Source organism: Gobio gobio (genome assembly GCF_949357685.1).
Source record: "Gobio gobio genome assembly, chromosome: 3".
NCBI classification, from domain to species: domain Eukaryota; kingdom Metazoa; phylum Chordata; class Actinopteri; order Cypriniformes; family Gobionidae; genus Gobio; species Gobio gobio.
In genome coordinates this window covers 2,217,199-2,239,588 of record NC_137099.1, presented here as the reverse complement: position 1 = coordinate 2,239,588, position 22,390 = coordinate 2,217,199, and the positions used below count along the sequence as shown (strand labels likewise).

At 38.4% G+C, this 22,390-nt stretch overlaps 5 protein-coding genes across 6 annotated transcripts in view; 3 read left to right on the top strand and 2 right to left on the bottom strand.

Moving 5' to 3' along the window:
• LOC307123688 (B-cell receptor CD22-like) overlaps positions 1-5,981 on the top strand; it is a 53,776-nt gene extending 47,795 nt beyond the window's left edge. Inside the window, exons 7-12 of the mRNA XM_079812331.1 lie at positions 2,524-2,769; positions 3,162-3,422; positions 3,501-3,609; positions 3,749-3,794; positions 3,910-4,181; positions 4,317-5,981. Of these exons, the coding sequence (XP_079668457.1) occupies positions 2,524-2,769; positions 3,162-3,422; positions 3,501-3,609; positions 3,749-3,794; positions 3,910-4,181; positions 4,317-4,350 (968 nt within the window). The 3' untranslated portion in view covers positions 4,351-5,981. The remainder of the gene's footprint in view (positions 1-2,523; positions 2,770-3,161; positions 3,423-3,500; positions 3,610-3,748; positions 3,795-3,909; positions 4,182-4,316) is intronic.
• Positions 1-22,390, bottom strand: part of LOC307123689 (B-cell receptor CD22-like) — a 129,398-nt gene that overhangs the window by 61,611 nt on the left and 45,397 nt on the right. The window lies entirely within an intron of this gene.
• The window catches only part of LOC307123691 (uncharacterized protein), an 80,503-nt gene that overhangs the window by 29,980 nt on the left and 28,133 nt on the right, over positions 1-22,390 (top strand). The gene's annotated exons all lie outside the window — the stretch shown is intronic.
• The window catches only part of LOC307124468 (B-cell receptor CD22-like), a 77,436-nt gene that overhangs the window by 27,360 nt on the left and 27,686 nt on the right, over positions 1-22,390 (bottom strand). The window lies entirely within an intron of this gene.
• On the top strand, positions 20,405-21,633 carry LOC307123374 (uncharacterized protein; the record flags this gene model as incomplete). Its single annotated transcript, XM_079811899.1, has 3 exons — positions 20,405-20,537; positions 21,083-21,190; positions 21,419-21,633. Exons 1-3 carry the CDS (start codon positions 20,408-20,410, stop codon positions 21,631-21,633), a joined length of 453 nt encoding a protein of 150 aa, XP_079668025.1. The 5' UTR covers positions 20,405-20,407.

The following is a 22,390-nucleotide window of genomic DNA, read 5'->3' as shown; positions in this document are numbered from 1 at the left end:
CGACTGAAGATGCCATTTCTCACGTCCTTCACTCCTGCCTCACTCACATCGACAGCAAAAGTGGGAACTATGTCAGGCTGCTATTTATTGACTATAGCTCAGCCTTTAACACCATAGTTCCCATTAAGCTAACACACAAACTCCTGGATCTAGGCCTGAATTCTTCTCTCTGCCTCTGGATTGAAGATTTCCTCACTGGCAGACCCCAGGCGGTGAGAGTAGGCCAGTTCACCTCCACCTCCATCACCCTGAGTGTTGGAGCTCCACAGGGCTGTGTGCTGAGTCCCCTGCTCTACTCTCTCTACACCCATGACTGTTTGTCCACACACAGCTCCACCTCGATCATCAAGTTTGCTGATGATACTGTTGTCCTGGGTCTCATCTCCAACAACAATGAGACGGCATACTTGGACGAAGTGGAGCAACTGACATCATGGTGCCAGGACAACTGTCTCTCTCTGAATGTTAACAAGACCAAAGAACTGATTGTGGACTTCAGGAAGAGACAGCATCGGTCATACTCCCCTCTCATGATCAGCGGGACACCGGTAGAGAGAGTGAGCAGCTTCAAATACCTGGGTGTGAACATCTCCGAGGATCTGACCTGGACTACACACATCCAGACACAGGTGAAAAAAGCCAGGCAAAGACTGTACCACCTGCGCCAGCTGAGGAAATTCAGGGTTTCACCAGCCATCCTGAAAACTTTCTATCGAGGGGCGATAGAAAGTGTCCTGACTCAGTGCATCACAGCGTGGTACGGGAACAGCACCAGTCACGACTGCAAAGCCCTGCAAAGAGTGGTGCGCTTATCCGAGCGCATCTCAGGCTCAGCTCTCCCGTCTCTGCAGGACATCTTCACCAAACGCTGCAGAGGTAGAGCTACTAAAATCATCAGAGACATTAATCACCCTGCAAACTCTCACTTCACCCTGCTGCCATCTGGTAAGCGCTTCCGTAGCCTGATGGCAAAGACTGAAAGACTCAGGAGGAGTTTCTTCCCCCAGGCCATCAGACTCCTGAACTCAGTCACGTGACTCACTTCACCCCCGCACACGCATAAACATACGGTCTTTCAACATTAACATCCACATACTGCAATTGCACTGCACTTTACTTTACGTCCCTATTGTTACTGCGTAACAACCTGTAATAAACCTTGCACATTATACTTCTTTATATATACATATTATATATTTTATGTTAACCACTTATTTTTAAGTCTACAGTTTATCTCACTTATCATCCACATATTTTTTATATTTTTATTTTTATCTTATTTCCTATTTTTATCTTTTACTTGATTTATTTATAATTCTACTTATGTTAATACTTTTTATTCTAACTTTATTCTATTTCTATTTAATTTCTTGTAACTGTTATTTGCACTGTCCATGGAGCGGACCTGTTTACATTTCACTGCCAGTTGTATATTGTGTATATAACTGTGTATGTGACAAATAAAACTCTTGAATCTTGAATCTTGAATCTTGAATCTTGAACCAATAAATAAAAAATGAAGCATGTCACCATTGTTGAGATTCATAGGCTGATTCTTGATCTCTGTGTGTGAGTTAATCTCGCAGGAGTTAGAAGTGATTAGTGAAGAATCTGCTTTAAAACATATTCAGCTTTATTGATTAAAACAGATCTGGATCTTTCCTGGAATCACAGTAAAATCAAAGTTAATCAGTGATTTAAATCACTATACAATGATCATATTCTTTTCACTGAGCAGTCAACAGCATCTGATTGTGTTTACTCTTGCTTTTCTTGCCATTGCAAACTCAGTTACAGCAGCCAGAGAAACACTAACATTAAAATGTCATCAAACTGCCCAACCAAATAAAACACTGATCACCATGATGGTGACATTAAAAAAGTTTCAACACTAAATAAACAAAAAAGTAATTCTCAATAAGAGCTTCTGTAGACGTCTGACAGAAATAAAGTCAGTCTGGTTAGTAATGTGTGAAGCTGGTAATGCTGTTTGTGGAGTTGTTTAATCCTCCTCTGCTGAGATCTTCAGAGATTTAATGTCTTCTTTTATCTTCAGTTGATTTCATCTAAAGCTGTGGCTGAAGTCAGTTGTAGTTCTTGTGTTTCTCATCTCTAATGGTCAATCATCACTTAATTAATCACTTAATTATCTCATTAACTTTAACACTTCTTAAGTGTTACTTTTAACACCCTGTAGTGTGGACACATATGTACACTGAGGAGTGTTAATTTAACACTGGGGATTTTGCTGTGTGAATGTAAACAGAAGGTGTCATGTTGTTGTTGTTGTTGTTGTTGTTGTTGTTGTTGTTGTTGTTGTTGTTGTTGTTGTTGTTGTTGTTGTTGTTGATGATGATGATGATGTTGTTGTTGTTGTTGTTGTTGATGATGATGATGATGATGATGATGATGATGATGATGATGATGATGATGATGATGATGATGATGATGTTGTTGTTGTTGATGTTGTTGATAATGTTGTTTTTGATGATGATGTTGTTGTTGTTGTTGTTGTGCTGTCAGACCTGCAGGTGGAGACACATCAGAGTGTGAAAGTGGGAGATTCAGTCACTCTGAGATGTAAGAGCAGCTGCTCTCTGCCTGAACACACAACATTCATCTGGAACAGAAACACACACACATTACCTGATCAAACACTGAATCAGCTTCAGCTGCGGTCAGTCAGTGGTTCTGATGCAGGAAACTATCAATGTGCTGTAAGAGGATATGAGCATCTGATCTCTCCTGCTGTTTATCTTAATGTTGAATGTGAGTATAAACTGATTCATTAATATTAGAGAAATATTTCACAGATTATTCAGAATTTAGCTCAGGGTTGTTTGATAAATTCAGGCCAAATCATACAGACTGCATGACATTTTAGTTAATCAGACATGATTTATTAATAATATTCAAAATGAATGTAAAGTATGAATCTGTGTTTAGTGATCCTTTATATAAATCTTATTCTTGGGCTGATATACATCTGAAAATGTAATATTGTTTTATTAATTTTGCACCAGTTCAGATGTAGATTTGTACCTTTTCCATCACTATTTTGATCTATACTTACAGATAAACTTCAGTAATTTAATAATGATAATGGAAGGTCATGGCATTAATAAATAATTATATTCATGTTTTATATATATTTCCTGTAGATCCTCCAGAGAGCGTCTCAGTGTGGGTCAGTCGGTCTGTAATAGTGGAGGGAGATTCAGTGACTCTGAGCTGCATCAGTGACTCAAACCCTCCGGCTCTTAACTTCAGCTGGTTTAAGGAGGATCAAACCTCAGCTGTTGGATCTGGACAGAGTTTCAGCATCTCCAGCTTTAACTCCAGTTCCAGTGGACGCTTCTACTGTGAGGCTCAGAATAAATACGGATCTCAGAGATCAGCGTCTGTTTCACTCTCTGTTAAAGGTATTTCCTATAAACACACACTCTTTCAGTTTCATCTGTCTCTCGTGTGAAATGATCTTCATGATGATCTTGTTTCAGGGGTTCAGAGAGCGGCTCTGCACACAGTTTCTGGGCTCGTGGCGGGATTGATCTTCATCATCATCATCATCATCATCATCATTATCATCATCATCATTGTGTTCATCAAGTGTGTGATTGTTGAGCATTAAATTATTTTCAAAAATAAATATTAATGCAAAATTTGTTGAACTTAATAAAAAATATGAACTATTTCTTACAATAAATTACTTTTCAGTACTTTCTAACAAAAACATTTTTTTCTCCAGGAAGAAGAGGAGAGACGGTGAAGCTGAAGTTATCAGACAAAATCAGGCAAGTTTGATAATACCTGAATCTACAATGACATGAATATTATATTTAACTAGAAAATCTAAGATTTACAAACTGTTGATATATCTGTGTGATATCTTATCTGATAAAACTGCAGGAGGATCGCTCTGGCAGATCAGCAGAAACGGCTTCGACCAATGACGTTCTACTGTATTCACTGGTATCAGCCAATCAGAGGGATGATCTGTACACCAACATTAAAGCAAAGAAACCCGCACGCTCTGGGAGAAAACAAACAGATAAAGACTCTGCAGATGGTGAAGAGGTTCAGTATGCCAGTGTCCATCACTTCAAGAACAAAGACATGAAGAAGAATGAAGAGTACGACTGTCAGAGCATCGAGACGCATCATCCGTCTGACGCCAACAGGTGAGAAACGATTCATCAGAACCCAAATAAAACACATCCAGTGCTTTATCAGAGCTCTTGCTTTTGTGTTGTTGAGAGGATGGATTGTCACCTCCTGAAATGCCACATGAACATGTTTGTGTAATTTCTCCTCAGACCTGAGGAGTCGATCTACAGCGCTGTCAAGTAAAGAGCATGTGGTCGGAGCCACTTCCTGTTGATGCTGACAGGAGACCCGGATTTGAGTCCAGCCCAGGTCATGTTCCCATCTCCTGCTCCTCATGATTTGATCTATTTACACATTTATGGGAATGTTTTACTGTTGAGATATGAATGGATTTCGCTTTATAATCAGCTTTTTTATTGCGATCTGAATTGATTGCCAGTATGACAAGCAAACGCACACGAGCACACACACACACACGAACGCACTGATACCTGTTAATGCTGCGTTCACACCAAACGCGAATTGAGCGTCAAAATCGCGTCTACCGCGTCTAGTTTCACGTGCAAACATTTTGAATGCATTCGCGCGTCCGCAGAGAATTGGACGCGCGTAGAAATCGAGCGCTGGAAGCGAAATTGACGCGCGTTCAAGGCACTCCAGGAGAAATATGTCATAAAACACCACTCTGCCTCTTTTCGTTTTCATTAAAAATATATATTAAGCATTAATAGCCACACAAATGTGGTCCAGGCAACTCCTACATTATCTTCACTGCATGTATGTTTAAATATCCTTAAAATATAAAGTTATGAAACTTGCCCTCAGTCAAAACGATTTGGCAGACAACAAATTATAGATTCATGAGAGCAAAGCTCGGCCGTTAGATCTACACAAAACGAACCACTACAGGACATCAGAGCCAGCGGCAGACGCCAGAAGGACTGGCCGAGGAAAGGCTGCCTTCGCCGGGGTTATGAGCAGTGATTGCCCGGTGATCGCCTGGATCTCACAACTCCAAAAACACAAGATTATTTTTTTAAATAGGCGCTCTCTTTATAAATAAACCACAGATTTGAGCTTTAAACAACTACATTCCCACCTGAAAAAGTCTTAAAACTACATTTTGTGACACAATATTACTATTTTTAATCTATGCAGGGTTTCTCATACACGTCACTTTACCACATGACAGCAGCAAGTAGGCTCCTGATTGGTTAACGCGGCGCGAATTGATGCCAAAGTTCAAAATTTTCAACTCGGGCGTCAGACGCGAATTCGCTTCAAACGCGTGAATGCACAAAAGCACCATTCGCGTGTAACGCGTGTATCGCGCAAGACGCTCAATTCGCGGCATTCGCGCAAACTGGACGCGCGAATGAGGCAGATTTGCGTCCTTCGCGCCGCGCGAAACGCGCCTTCCGCGCCGCGAGACCTCCAGACGCGCGTCAACGCGCCTTTCCATTGACTTAACATTGAAATCACTCGCGCCAGACGCTCTATTCGCGTTTGGTGTGAACGCAGCATAATAGTCAAAGGTCTTTTAGCTCTCGCTTTGTACAGTCAATGTAGAACAGATGTTTCCTCTTCTCTCGTCATACTGTGTGATTTTATCTCTAAATACATTAAATCTAAGAATTGCCGGAAAGTCTTATTAAGACATCATTGTGATGACAATTTACCACATTTTACACCAAACACTCTCATTACTGTAAAGTGCTGGGTATTTTATTCTTCTTAATATTTTTTATTAATACTGTAATAATATATTTTGCAATGATGTTATTAAATTTAAAGCTACACTGTTTACTATGTAATTTTTTTTTTTCAAATGTAACAAAATAAAAATAATGAGTACATCATAAAACCATCTTCCAAACCGTGTTTGCCTTGTTTAAATCACTGTGGTGAGTTATTCATATTTCAGAGCTGTCAGGACTAGGTTCACAAAACAATATTTATGTTGATAATTCCAATCTTTAAACTAGTCTACTTTGTTCTAATTGCCTATAAATGGCCTAGCCAAGTTATAATAATTCCCAGCCACCTGCTCATAAGACATAATATTTCAGATATGCGTTTTTATTTGGTTATTGAGAGTTTTGATGTCATTAGTGATATTTGCATAAGGCGATCACTTGTTACCCTGGGCACATCAGTAATGACCAAAACAATGTTCCTCTGCACAGTGTTGCCAACTGTTTTCAATAGAAAGTAGCTCAATATGAAACCCTCCAGCTCATACACAGGCACGTGCAGAGGGGGGGGCTTTGGGTGCTCGAGCCCCTGCCCTTTTTCAAAATGAATCAAAAGTGCCCCTCTCAGACAAATATCAATGATAATATCGTGGTCAATAAAACTAAATAAATGTGATTATTATAACATGACAATGTATACAATAGTAACGGACGGCTCAAAAGTCGGACAATTTCTGTTGAGGCGTTGCCATAATGCGTTGCTATGGTGTGCGTTTTGATTGACAGCTGATTTTCCTCTGTTCGGAAACGGCTCTCGAGCCAAATATGGTCCTTTCAGAGAGTGTGTGGCCTCACGAGAAAAAAGTAAACCAATATTTTTTTTTTCATCCATAATCAGAGCTAATGTGTTGCTTTAATTACACATCTATATATTATATATTTTAAAGTATTACACAATTCACCAATGCCCGTTTGTTAGTGTATATACACCAACCAATCGTGCACAGCAAAAACTCCAGTGTTAAATTAACTCTCCTGGGAGTATATGTGAGACCACACTCAAGAGTGTTAAAGTGTTAAAATAAGAGTGTTAAAGTAACACTAAAGCAGTGTTAAAGTTAATGAGATAGTTAAGTGATTAATTGAGTGATGATTTGCCATTAGTGACGAACACCTGATGATAACAAGCTGAATAGCCAAAGGAGAACCCCACAAATCTTATTTCACCATTATGGTGATCAGTGTTTGATTTAGTTTGGATCTTGACCCTTGACATTTAACACTTTAGATTTTGTTTTGGTTGCTTTAACAGCCAGACAAGCAACGAGTAAAAGTTGATCAGGTGGTGTTGGTTATGTTTTGACATTTTCATCAATTGAGCTGAATCACTGATTATAACCTTATATCCGAGTTATGTTTACACCAGCCTTGTGATTCCACAGGATAAAATCAAGCATTTTCAACTTAATCCAAAGAATTTCTTAAAAGTTGTTCTGATCAAAAAAAAGAAAAAAAAACTTTTCATAGACATCAAGAATCAGCCTGAGAATCTCAACAGTGGTGACCATCAAAAAGCACGTTGCAGTGCATTCTGGGAGCCATCTGTTACCATTAGTGCATTTGTTACCATTGTTGAGATTCCTTCACTGATTCTTGATTTGCGTGTGCATAACAACTTTCAAGAAATCCTTAGAATTATATTGAAAATGCTGGAATTTATGTTATAATCAACCAGATAAACCCAACTCAGAGACTAGGCTCTAAACAAGATTAGTGATTCAGTCAAAACATAACCAACACCAAGCAATCAGCTTTTGTCATTACTTGTCTGGCTGTTATGACTCAGTTACAGCACCAAACTAAATATAATATTAAAAGTCAAGGGTAAAATCAAAGTAAACCAAACACTGTTCACCATAATGGTGACTTAAATTTTAGATTTTTCTCATTTCGTTATTCCGTGTGTTAACATCAGGTATCTTCAATAATGGCCAATCATCACTCAATTAATCACTTAATTATCTCATTAACTTTAACACTGCTTCAGTTTTACTTTAACACTCTTATTTTAACACTTTAACACTCTTGAGTGTGGTCTTACATATACTCCCAGGAGAGTTAATTTAACTCTGGAGTTTTTGCTGTGTGATCTGGCAAAGCAAGTTCAAATTCCATTGGTCGCTGTGAAGCGGTAATTTTCTGTTCTTATTCATACATTTTTTGAAAATGACATGGACAGACGAACTAACGTTTGTGGAACGATTTCCTGCGGTTTGTCTCATTTTATTAATTGCATCACTGACAAATTAATTTTAATTGATTTTAACTGACAACAAAAAAATCACTCCACAAAACCTGCAGCAGCAAAAGTCGCATTAATGGTAAGTAGTGTTAAATTAACTTGTATTTATGTATATTGATACACCGTTTACTATTTCATGAAACTATCAAAGTTAACAAAACCCAAGTGCCACCGGCACCTACAGGCCTGTTATGTGAAGTGTAGGCTGGCGAAATGGTGACGTGAAAGGACTTTATTATATTAACGTTAACATTTTTGAATATTATGCAGCATTATGAAAGAAGTCTCTTATGTTCCTCAAGCCTGCATTTATTTGATAAAAAACAGCAATATTGTGAAATATATTATAATAATGGTTTTCTATTTTAAAATAATTTAAAATATAATTTATTCCTGTGATCACAGCTGGATTTTCAGCATAGTGTCACATGATAATTCAGAAATCATTCTAATATGAGGATTTAATGTCAATGATGGAAACTGTGATACTCTTTTTAAGATTGTTGGATTAATAAAAAGTTAAAAAGAACATAATGTAATATTTCACAATATTAGGCTACTGTTTTTTCTGTATTTTTGATTTAAATAAATGCAGGCTTGATGAAAATAAGGATATATATATATTGCCCCTTTTTTTACATTTGAGCCCCTGCCCCTGAAGAACTCTCTGCACGGCCCTGCTCATACATACACCTCGTATAAAGGAGGAACATTTCTGTGATCTGGCGCCACCTACAGGATCACTAATATTGTTTGAGTGTGAGTTGATCTAGATTCTAGCAGGAGCTCAAAATGTTTAGTGTACAATGCATTCTGATAATTTCTGATTAAACTGAGTCTCTTGCTGTAGAATCACAACAATGGGGTGGCAGTGGCTCAGTGGTTCATGTAGGTTGTCTACAAACTGGAAGGTTGGTGGTTCGATCCCCGGTTCCACCTGACCAAGTGCCGAGGTGTCCATGAGCAAGACACCTAACCCCAGCTGCTCCCGACGAGCTGGATGGCGCCTTGCATGCACCGCCGTCGGTGTGTGAATGAGTGTATGAATGGGTGAATGTGAGGCAAATGTAAAGCGCTTTGGATGGCCGTAGGTCTGTTAAAAGCGCTATATAAATGCAGTCCATTTACCATTTTTACCATTTACCAACAATAATCAAACAGAAATTAATAACAAATGTCAGACATAAGTTCAGTGAATTAAGCCCCAACCTGATGATTATATTCATATATCAATGAGCCAACATCAACTGATCACATTTTCTCTTGCTATACACGCCATAACAAACAGCCAGACAAAAAATAATGTTAAAAAGTCAAGAGCTCAACTAAAGGAAACACTGATCACCAATGGTTCAGTCCATCAATCGAAACTATTATTTTCAATAAATCATCAACATCTAAACCTCTGTTAATTCTCAAAAGGAGCTTCTGTAGACGTCTGACAGAAATAAAGTCAGTCTGGTTAGTAATGTGTGAAGCTGGTAATGCTGTTTGTGGAGTTGTTTAATCCTCCTCTGCTGAGATCTTCAGAGATTTAATGTCTTTTTTATAGTCAGTCGTAGTTCTTGTGTTTTTCTTTTTCTCTTTCCTTCAGTGATTCTACTCATTATCATCAGGTTTTCATCACTAATGGCCAATCATCACTTAATTAATCTCTCAATTATCTCATTAACTTTAACACTGATTCAGTGTTACTTTAACACTCTGTAGAGTGGGACCAAATGTTCTCTGAGCAGTGTTAATTTAACTCTGGGGATTTTACTGTGTAAGGGTTTGGCTGAAGTCAGATGTAGTTATTGTTTCTCTGTCCTTCAGTGGTTATGCTTGTTAACATCAGGTGTTCATCACAAATGCTAAATCATCACTCAATCACTTAATTATCTCATTAACTCCAACACGGAATAAGTGTTACATTTAACAGCTTGTAGTGTGCACACTTTGTTTTTATTGTATCTGGGCTAACCCATGTGGGACCTGTTTTACCCTTTTCCCACCAGAATGAACCGGGTGCTAGTTCAGAGCCAGTGCTAGTGCCAGTTCGGAGTTGGTTCGACTGACGAGCCATCTAAAAACCAGTTTGCCCTTCCACATGCTAGAGAGCTGCCACAGAGCCAGGTCGTACATCACTGTATACGTCTCATCTTTCTCAGCAACACACCAGGCTCGAGATGCATCACGCTGTGCAGACTGATCAGCGTATGATATCAAAATACCGCAAGAGTGATTCAAAAGCATAAGGAGTCGTATGTTCTCATTGTACTTTGATGTCCTATGGCGATCAGTCTGCACAGCGCCGATGCATCTCGAACAAGCCTTCCATCAACAATGGCGAACATTGTGTTACTATTGATGCTCATGGCTTTATGATCCTACATTGGCATCAAAACACAGCAAATCCAATGCATTCGTGCAGCTCACCGTAATTTGTATAGAGGGATATTACAATCGAGCAGCTATTAGCTCCATTAGCTGCTATTTAAAAAATGGTGGTCACAAATTTGTGTTTGTCTTGTTGGTCACGGTAACCCCGCCCCTAGCCCCTAACGCAAGCGGTTCTTACTTCTAGACCAGCAATGTTTTAGTGCTACTTAAGAACCACTTTTCCTGGTTCGGAGCTGGTGCTTTTGGTGTGGAAAGACAAAGAACTAGATTTGAAATAGGCTCTGGCTCCAAACCAGCACCAGCACTGCCTTGGTGAAAAAAGCGGTATTAGACAGCCCAGGTCAAACCCATCTGGTCCCCACATGGCTGTGCTGGCTGGGCAGTCATGAGTCACAACATTACCTGATTGTCAGTGACTCAAGATGTCCACCACAGGGCAGCAGAGACTTTGAAATGTGAACATATTTAGTTCCAAACACCTGGATTTGCTAATAGCACAGTTTTTCAGCCAGGAAGTAGAATTAATTAGTGAATTCCGCTGACTGTGTTCATGAGTGGAATAAAAATGTGGCAGGATTTTTACTTTCTGACCCCTGGACTTTCCACCTCTGCTTGTAATTTAGCTGCTTTTTACTTGGGGTTATGAAACACTGCTCCGAGGATTAGCGCCGCTTTTGAGCTGTTAACCCTGCATTGCGGTACCAAACGTATACAGTGTAAAACGATGTGGTGTTAGAATGTTACAGCTAGATACTTAGCAACTGACAGACAATAAGGTGCCTTATATTCATTTGCTTTGGACAAACACGGAAACACTGTGCGTTATATACACTCACCTAAAGGATTATTAGGAACACCTGTTCAATTTCCTTATTAATGCAATTATCTAATCAACCAATCACATGGCAGTTGCTTCAATGCATTTAAGGGGTGTGGTTCTGGTCAAGACAATCTCCTGAACTCCACACTGAATGTCAGAATGGGAAAGAAAGGTGATTTAAGCAATTTTGAGCGTGGCATGGTTTTTGGTGCCAGACGGGCCAGTATTTCACAATCAGCTCAGTTACTGGGATTTTCTCTCACAACCATTTCTAGGGTTTACAAAGAATGGTGTGAAAAGGGAAAAACATCCAGTATGCGGCAGTCCTGTGGGCGAAAATGCCTTGTTGATGCTAGAGGTCAGAGGAGAATGGGCCGACTGATTCAAGCTGATAGAAGAGCAACTTTGACTGAAATAACCACTCGTTACAACCGAGGTCTGCAGCAAAGCATTTGTGAAGCCACAACACGCACAACCTTGAGGCGGATGGGCTACAACAGCAGAAGACCCCACCGGGTACCACTCATCTCCACTACAAAGAGGAAAAAGAGGCGACAATTTGCACGAGCTCACCAAAATTGGACAGTTGAAGACTGGAAAAATGTTGCCTGGTCTGATGAGTCTGGATTTCTGTTGAGACATTCAGATGGTAGAGTCAGAATTTGGCGTAAACAGAATGAGAACATGGATCCATCATGCCTTGTTACCACTGTGCAGGCTGGTGGTGGTGGTGTAATGGTGCGGGGGATGTTTTCTTGGCACACTTTAGGCCCCTTAGTGCCAACTGGGCATGGTTTAAATGCCACGGCCTACCTGAGCATTGTTTCTGACCATGTCCATCCCTTTATGAGCACCATGTCCCCATCCTCTGATGGATACTTCCAGCAGGATAATGCACCGTCACAAAGCTCCAATCATTTCAAATTGGTTTCTTGAACATGACAATGAGTTCACTGAACTAAAATGGCCCCCACAGTCACCAGATCTCAACCCAATAGAGCATCTTTGGGATGTGGTGGAACGGGAGCTTCGTGCCCTGGATGTGCATCCCACAAATCTCCATCAACTGCAAGATGCTCTCCTATCAATATGGGCCAACATTTCTAAAGAATGCTTTCAGCACCTTGTTGAATCAATGCCACATTAGATTAGATTCAACTTATCCAGACGACAATGGATCAATGAACTACTTTCATACTGCACCCCTGAGAAAATCCTTTTTAATGTTAGGAAATCTCCTAAGACTTTTGAAAAGATCTGGGCCCCCTTTTGGAACATTTACCTTATCTTACTGTAAACTAAATGCAATGGCATCTGTTGCCCTTTTGTTTTGTTTTTGTTGTTTGTTTGGTTTTTTTGTATTTATTTTTATTACAGTTTTTTATTTTAATTTAAAAAAAAAATTGTAAAAGAAAGATGAAGGTTATAATGTTATTGTGTATGTATATGTTTTCATGCATTATAAATGAAAATAAAACCAAAAAAAAAAGAATAACGTTCTATTTCTGTTAAAGGTGCTGTGTATAGTATTTATGAGGATCTATTGACAGAAATGCAGTATAATACACAGAACTCTGTTTTCAGTGTATAAAGACCTTACATAATGAACCGTTATGTGTTTATTACCTTAGAATGAGCCGTTTCTATCTACACACACCAGAGGTCCCTTAAAGTGAAGCCGCCATTTTGTGCCGCCATGTTTCTACAGGAGCCCTAAAGGGACACACTTCTCTACAGCAGTGTTAATTTTGACGGCCAATTTTGATTTCGTTTTAGTCATATTTTAGTCTCCTGAATTGTTTTTAGTCTTAGTCTAGATTTAGTCTCCTAAAATCTAATGAGTTTAGTTAAATTGTAATACATTAAGCATTTAAGCATTACATAACCGACTGCCACTTGACCTGACATTTTGACATCATTTTGTTTTTGACATTAAAAATACACGAAAGAGCTCAATTCACTTTTTTGTTTGTTACAAAATTGTTAGTTTTTTTAAAACTTTGTATTTCTGTTTTAGTCAGTAGGCCATATCAGGTTAAGCTAAAGCTTCAAATAAGTTTAAGTTTATTTTTTAATTTCAGTTAACATTTATTTAATTTCAAGTAATGAATATTTTTCTAATGGTTTTAGTTTACTATTATAACTCTGAAACTTTATTGAATAATGTGTCAAATACTGGTCTTTCCTCCTGACTATGAATTAAATTGGAATTAAATGAAATACAGTTTATTGTGTAAGCAAAATATAATGCGTGACTTTTAATTATAAACAAGCTGGAAATACACCGGGACTCTTATTTTGAAATGTCTGCGCCTTACTATTGCAGTTGCAGCTGCTCATTCAAGTTCAGATGAGGGAGATCAAATATGCATTGTTACAACCGTCTTAAACATATTACTATATAAACATCATAAACATTGTGATTATTCCTCAGCATTAGTTCATAAACATGACCTGTCATAAATGTGTGTTATTGATTGAGCCGCTAGGGAGCGCTGGATTGGGGATGCGTGAGCCTGTAGAAGCTCAGCAGCGCCGCATCCGTTACACAGGACATCAGTTCTGACCGGATCTCTTCACTAATCCTCCCTCACTCACATTTTCATCTCGTTTTTGACAGTAGATTTTCATCATAGTTTTTGTCATCCAACACTAGTTTTTATTTAGTTATCGTCTCGTTTTCATCAGTGAGAAAAGGTTGTTGGCGAAAATTATGACACAAATGATTCGTCAACTAAATTAACACTTCCCTACAGAGCGCTAGTCACTCTCTGCTGTCTCAGACGACATCTTTGTCCTGTGTGGGCCACCGTAGCTTCTCTATGTGCTTTGAAAGGGAGGGGTGAGCGGTGGGAGATTGCAATTCATAACCTCACCACTAGATGCCGCTAAAAATCACACACTGAACCTTTAACCCTTAATCGGCCATTGGGCTCCAGCTGACCCCACTGGACTTTTCCTCCATTTTTTTAAAGTGTTCCCTTCATCTCAGGGCCATGAGACTCTGTGACTTTCCCTAAATAATCTAAACATGCACACAAAATCTGGGCTTGATTTGGTTGTTCTAAAGGTGTGTAAAAAAAAAAATTACCGTTTAAGTCCCTCAGGGTCAGATTGACCCCACATTGAAAATGAATGGGAAAGTGTAAAAAATACATTTTTTCACTTTTTTTTTGTCAAAAAAAAATTAACTAAATCCAGTATAAATCTGAAAATTTCCACATTTATATCAAGGTCTGGTCCTAGAGCATAAACACAAAGTAGAACGAATTTTATATCTCATACACACACACGTACACACACACACAAACACACACATGTGTGTGACTGCAACAGAGAGTATTTTTATTGAAATTGGCAAATAAAATCAACAAAACTGGCATAAATCTGAAAGATTTTCATACATAAATGAAATACTAATACTAGAGCACAAATGCAATATGGAACAAGCATGTTCACTCACACACACACACACACACAAACACAGGTGTCTGGAGCATTTTTTTGGATTTTGGCAATGAATGGGAAAATGTAAAGAATGCTTTTTTTCACTTTGTTTGTAAAAAAAATCAACTAAATCCAGTATAAATCTAAAAATGTCTACATTTATATCAAGATCTGGTCCTAGAGCATAAACACAACGTGGAACGAACTTTCTGTCTCATACACACACGCACACACAAACACACACACACGTGTGTGACTGCAACAGAGAGCATTTTTATAGAAACTGGCAAATAAAATCAACAAAACTGGCATAAATCTGAAAAAATTCCATACATAAATGAAGGACTAATACTAGAGCACAAATGCAACATGGAACAATCATGAGAAAGAGAGGGAAAAGGGCAAATAAAAGAAAGATGAAAGGCAGCTTAACTTCTGCATAACTTCCCTCTGGACCTCTAGTGGATAATGTGCTCATTGCACTCTCTTTCTCTCTTTAACTATAATTCCTAAAGTTTTTCCACAAACCTACAGATGGCGGTATTCTATCCCTAACACATAGAGCAATGTCCAAAAACGTATATTTAAGATCATCATTCAAGTGATTTTTTCATAAAAAAATAATTTTTAATGAGCCAATTTATGACATAGTTAAGTATTTGTGCAGTAAATAGGTAAAAAAAACTACCAAATACCCACAAAAACACAGCATAAATGTATAGTTGAGAAGTAAATAAAAAAAATGATATATAGTTTTCTATGTAAAAAAAATATATTTCCTTATGCAATCGCTCTGTAAAAGTTTGGGGTCTATCTGAGCACAAGGGACTCAAACGTAAACCCTAGTTGAGGGACAATTGAGGGTTAAGAAAACTTCACTGGCAAACCAAAAACAAACCTTAAAAAAGAACACCTGGGAACCAAAAACGTTCTGGAAATGTTAGAATATTAACCTATTTATAACCTGCATATTTTTACTTAATTAAAAAAAATATTTGACAATCACACAAAGTCATTTTTTTCCGATATATTGTGCAGCCAAAGAGACAATTTTTAAATTAAAAATGTATTACATATTAATTATGAATTTTAGATTTTTTCTGTACTTTTTTATTCAAAATGTATTTCTTTATTTAGTTTCATCTTATTTGAATTATTTATGTATTTACAGTTTTTCCTCTTTTTTTCTGTAAACTTCCCCTGAGCTGGTCTGAAACCCCTGACACAGGTCACATGTGCGGGGACAATAATCTAAACCAATAGCCAAACAGCTGCTGGGCATTATTAGGTGTTTTGCTAACACTAGTAACTAAAGGCTGGGTAATGTGATGAACCCGCATAAGCCAATTAAAGCTCACTGGCGTTTTATAACCGCTCCGGACTCGACGTGAGATGCTGAATTATCCGATGCTGTTATCCCTCAGCTCAGAGTGACTGAAGGAGACTCATGAGTAGGCCATCCCGTTTGTCCCAGTACAGGAGAACCAGGTTCATCTGGGAGTTCAGTGGTGTGTATTCCAGACACTAATAAATGAATGTTATTCACTTTTAACTCTGTGACACTTTCTTCCCCTCAGCTCTCAGAAGCGGTGCGTCCCGTGTCCAGCAGAGCTCGCTCTATTAGTTTCATGAATATAGACCCCAGACAGCCACACAGATCCGGCACACGCGCTGAATCCACATGTGCCAGATGTGGGCCGGATCTGGGCCGACACTATGTGTCTGTCTGGGACATGTGACCCTGGAGCTCAACACCAGTCAATCTCACGGGTATATCTGTGGCAATAGCCAACAATACATTGCATGGGTCAAAATAAAATATTTTTCTTTTATGCCAGAAATCATTAGGATATTAAGATCATGTTCATGAAGATATTTTGTGCATTTCCTACTGTAAATATATCAGAAATTTATTATTAGTAGTAATATGCCTTGATAAGGACTTCATTTGGACAACTTTAAAGGAGATTTTCTCAATATTTAGATTTTTTTGCACCCTCAGATTTCAGATTTTTAAATATCTCGGCATAACAAACCAAACATCAATGGAAATATTATTTATTCAGCTTATTATAAATCTCAATTTAAGAACATTGACTCTTATGACTGTTTTTGTGGTCCAGAGTCACATTTCTGTGATGTCCACACAGTAAAATCCCCAGTGTTAAATTAACACTGCTCAGAGCACATATGGTCCCACTCTACAGAGTGTTAAAGTAACACTGAATCAGTGTTAAAGTTAATGAGATAATTAAGAGATTAATTAAGTGATGATTGACCATTAGTGATGAACACCTGATGATAATGAGCAGAATCACTGAAGAAAAGAGAAAAAAGAAAAACACAAGAACTATACGACTGACTATAAAGAAGACATTAAATCTCTGAAGATCTCAGCAGAGGAGGATTAAACAACTCCACAAACAGCATTACCAGCTTCACACATTACTAACCAGACTGACTTTATTTCTGTTATACGTCTACAGAAGCTCTTATTGAGGTTTAGATGTTGATGTTTTATTGAAAATAAAAGTTGAAGTCACCATTATGGTGATAAGTGTTTACTTTAGTTGGGCTCTTTACCCTATGTCTGATGTGATTATTATCACAAAAAAATGTAAAAGTTTTGGTTAATATCCTCAGTTTTCTGACAACACACTAAAATAACTACTTCCATTCGCCTCAACTTATCTGTGCAAGGCTGAGTTTTCCAAAACTTGTATTAAAATGAAGAAATGTTTGCGCTGTGTGCTGAAGCAGGTCTATATACACACATGCACTCACTCTCACACACTTCATTGCTATATTGATACTGTGAGTTGTTGTTGTTGTTTTACAACATTTGTACACAGTGTTCTGTGAACATCAGACTGTGACAGCTCTGTGAAGGAGGATCTGGCGCTGAAGTACATGGCAGAGGTCGTGGGCTTGGGCTCAAGAGTGGGGTCTTCAGTGGGGTCAGAGATCTACAGGAGAGACAGAAGGACACACACATGGTGAGCTCATGTTTTAAATGCTGACTGTAATGTTTAGAGGATCTTCACTGGATCTAGAACTGAAGAATCAGGTGTTTGGACACGAGACTCGTGTGTCTTACCTGGGACCCAGAAAAAAAAGTGTTTTGAATTTAGTATTTTTTCATAACATTGTTTAGAGCATAAGAAACAAATGGAAAAAAAAACATTTTTTTAAATTTATTTTTTTATTCTGATATGTCCTCTGTAGTTGACACCAGGAATGAATTGTTTAAAAAATAAAATGACATGAAATTGCATGTATAGGCAAAAACAATGGGATTCATTTTTAATTCACCAATCAATTTTTAGGTTTCGGGATTTTTTTTAAACAAACTTTGTTTAAAGATGATTCTGAACTATGTCATGAAAGATATAACGAAATGCATTGATATACCACTTTACTTTATGAAATGTGTGGGTAAAATGGCCAAACTTGGATTTTCCCATTCAATACAATATTATGTATCTATTCTCTGCATCTAATTTACATATTAATGTGTTCTTGGTGCAACATGTAATGGAAAAAGAAGTGTAAAAATGCGACAACTAATTGGCAACATTTTCATACTAATATATAATATTTCATAGGAATATTGATTTGTAATTTCTTTCCCTATTCATTTCTCCAAAATGCCTGATAAACATGATCTAAGTCCTGGAGTTCACTACAGTGGACATGTATGAAATCAATGCCCTGTTTTGTAACAGAAAGTCATATTTGATTAGAAACCCCATAACATATTCCTGAGAAGTTGATTTATATCAAACAATTTGAAAATTAATCCGATTTAAATTATAATTAAAAAATATTATCATATTTCCATTAGAGTGCTAAACAATAATGTCAGCCATTTTTAAAGACCAATAATCTGTTGTTGTCCTGATGAAACCTCCAAACATTTGGTATCTCTGCAAAGCCCCGGATGTGCACTTTACAGGACATCCAGACTGTGACATGTGACATGTATGATGTCAGAGAAATCCCCTAAAATATAACGTCCACAACAGTGGACAAAAGTCTATTTGTGGGTCCCAGGAATATCCTCACTGAGCAAAGGCGTATGTTGAAAAGACGTCCACTGAGGAGCCAGAATGAAAGTTTTTATGACGTCTGTTTTTGACGTGTTCTGCACGTCCGATATAGACGTTCATGGAACCTCAAGGTTAAAAACTAGTTCAAATTGAGGACATATTTTCCATTTGTAATTGCAAAGCAACTCACAGACAGTGTGTGTTTGTCCAGAAATCATGAAAATAAAAGAAACTTAGCTCACACCTTTAGACACTTTAGACAACTTATCATCTGTAATTCACACATCTTTGGATCGTGAGAGAATCGTGGGATTCAATCCAGGATCTTCTTGCTGTGAGGAGACAGTGTTTCCCACTGAGACACTGGAGCTGCCCTTAATCACAGACATAAGACACACTTTGACTATTTCTGTCAGACGTCTACAGAAGCTCTTACTGAGAATTAACAGAGCTTTAGATGTTGATGTTTATGGTTAATTTGAAGTCACCATTGTGGTGGGAAGCGTTTGCTTTAGTTGGGCTCTTGGTCCCTGTACTTGAGTTAGCTTTTCTTTGACAGCTGTAAATGTGTGTGTGAAACACTATAGTTATGGCTGAGAAAGCAAAGATAAAGTGACTTCAGGTGTTGTCAGCTCCTTGTTGATGACTAAATCATCAGAAGTCTAGAATCTGATGTTGTGCTTTTGAGTTTTATGTTCTTGTTCGGCAAATAATAATTTGTTTATATACTATAACCTTGTGAATCCACTGTATCGGGACTAATAGCAATAAAATAATCACTTATCCTGAAAGATGATAAAACCGCATGTGCACATTGTTTTGAGAAAATATTTCACATAGTCACACACAGACATCAAGATTTTGCATATGATTCACAACAACGGTGACAATCATAAGAAAAAAAACTTCATGCTGCAATGCATGATGGGTAGCTTCAAAGTACAAAACTCATGCTTGATCGTCACCGTTGTTGTGAATCATATGCAAAATCTTGATGTATGTGTGTGACTATGAGAAACATTTTCTCAAAACAATGTGCACCTGCTGTTTTTTTCATTTTTCAGATGAAGAAGATCCTGGATTGAATCCCACGATTCTCTCACCATCCAAAGATGTGTGAATTACAGAAGCTAAGTTGTCTAAAGTGTCTAAAGGTGTGAGCTAAGTTTCTTTTTTTTTCATGATTTCTGGACAAACACACACTGTCTGTGAGTTGCTTTGCAATTATAAATGGAAAATATGTCCACAATGAGCACATTTGAACTAGTTTTTAACCTTGAGGTTCCATGAACGTCTATATCGGACATGCAGAACCATCAAAAACAGACGTCATAAAAACGTTCATTCTGGCTCCTCATGGTGCGTTCACACCGGACGCGATTCGCGCGAGTTATTTACATGTTAAGTCAATGCAGAGACGCGAAATGGCATTCTGCGGCGAGATTCGCGCAATTGAGGCGGCGAGAAGGACGCGACTTGAGCGTTTTGAACGCGCGATTCGCGCTGAAAAATCTGAACTTTGGCGGAAATTCGCGCCGCGTTGACCAATCACAAGCTTGCTCTAGTAGTGACGCATTTACAAGCGGAGGCAGAAATCCGAACAACAATGGAGGACAAGATTATCGTGGCTGTGTGTGGGTACCCGGAGCTGTACGATACGTCCTCCTATCATTACAGGAACAGGAATAAAAAGGATCTTGCTTGGAAGAAAGTGAGTGAGGAGGTCGGACAGTCTGGTAAGTTGTAAAAAAACGTCCTTTACTCAATTTGAGCTATACATCGAGACTACAAGCTAGATAAAGCAGTCACATTCGCTGTACTTTACAAATACTTTCCCGCTGAGTTGATTTGCTTTATTCAGATGAATTGTGCAGAAAGAGGTGGAAGGGTCTCAGGGACACATATTTGAAGGAGAGGAGAAAAGAGATGGATAAGAGGAGTGGGTCAGCAGCAGGGTCAGGAAAAAAGTGGAAGTACTCTGCGGTCCTGTCTTTCCTCGACCCCTTCGTCTCCCCACGGGAGACAAGTGGAAATATGGAGAGGGGGGATGAGGAGAATCAGGCCGCAGGGTACGACCACCCTGATGAGAACCAGGGCGAGACAGCAGCAGCAGCAGCAGCAGGGTACTCAGAGACCGGTGTGTTGACAAGTGAAGCAACACAGCAGGGCATATATGTTGTTGTATTTTTATGATGAAAAGTCTAAAAAAAAAAATTCTCTAACTCGTGTAACGTGCAATGTGTGTAATGTTGTAAAATATATGTAATTTTTGTCATAACAGAGCCGATGGGCTCTTTTGATGGCAGTGAGGCTGGGTCCCCTCTGCCAGAACCTGCTGCTGCTGCTTCTTCCCCTGCTGGCCCTTCAGCATCTGCTGCTGTACCCACAGGTGTGTACAGGCAATAATGACCATGTTTAGATGCATATTATATATACTGTGAGCACTCGTAGTTTAATCCTTTTCTGGGGATGCATAATTTTAGGAGAATCTGTGACAGATAAAATATATGGCATTAAAAAATTGTGTGTTTATAAATATGTGTATATCTACTGTAAGCACCCGTAGTTCTATCATTTTCTGCCTTCTCAATGTACAAAATGTTATCATTTGATACAGTGCCACCAAGAGGAAGAGCCCAGAGAAGGCGCAGGGAGCAGCCTTCAGAGGTGGAGCGGCAGCTCCTGGAAGCCCTCAGGACCCGTCCTGTGGCTCCAGCGCCGCCTCCACGCTCAGAGGATGAGCTCTTCCTATTAAGTCTGGTCCCTTCCCTGCAGAGGTTACCGCCTCAGACGAAAGATTTCGTCAAATTTCAAATTCATAAATTAATTTAACAGTTCTGCTTAATTTGGAACCCACTCAGTAATTTTTAAGAGGCAGAAATCTCTGCAGGGAATGAACCAGACATTCTCTCCTTTCTCCTCTCCTTCACTTTGTCCCTCTTCCAAGCAAGATCCTTTTTATTCCTGCATGTTAATTGTAAATAGTTTTAAATGTTCTTTGTATATTTTTTTAATATATTGTTTATTTTATTTGATTAATTTTGTATAAATAAATTTTTTATATAATGAACAAAGGTTTTGGGATGTTACTTTGTGCACAACATAGTAAATCATAATGTATAGTTGTTACATAAATATTATTTCTATGTTTAGACTAGAATACGTATGGCAAACATTTGTACATTAATTCTAATTATATCCTATTGCAAATACACTCACAATAGTATAGTAAAAATGTGTTATTTGTTATTGGAACAGTGTTGTGGTGTAGTGTAATGAGAATGCAGCAACGAGACAGGTATGCTTTTTGGAGGCTGGCTCCATTTATCATTTGAAAACGAACAACAAACTGATGGGTGATTTACAAGATAAAAGAAAAAAGATAACAATATTTACAAGAGAGGATGAAAAGATGTGATTTAAAATATAGTACAAAAGAAAAAAGAAATATATACACAACTATTCAGTCGGTTGCCATGCGACTGCTCCCTCGGCTGAAAAGTGAGCCATGAAGCTGTCCCTGACCCGGATGGCCTCTCTGGCAGAATAGTTTGCGGCAACCCGACCAAGACTCTGCAGCGAGTCCTCT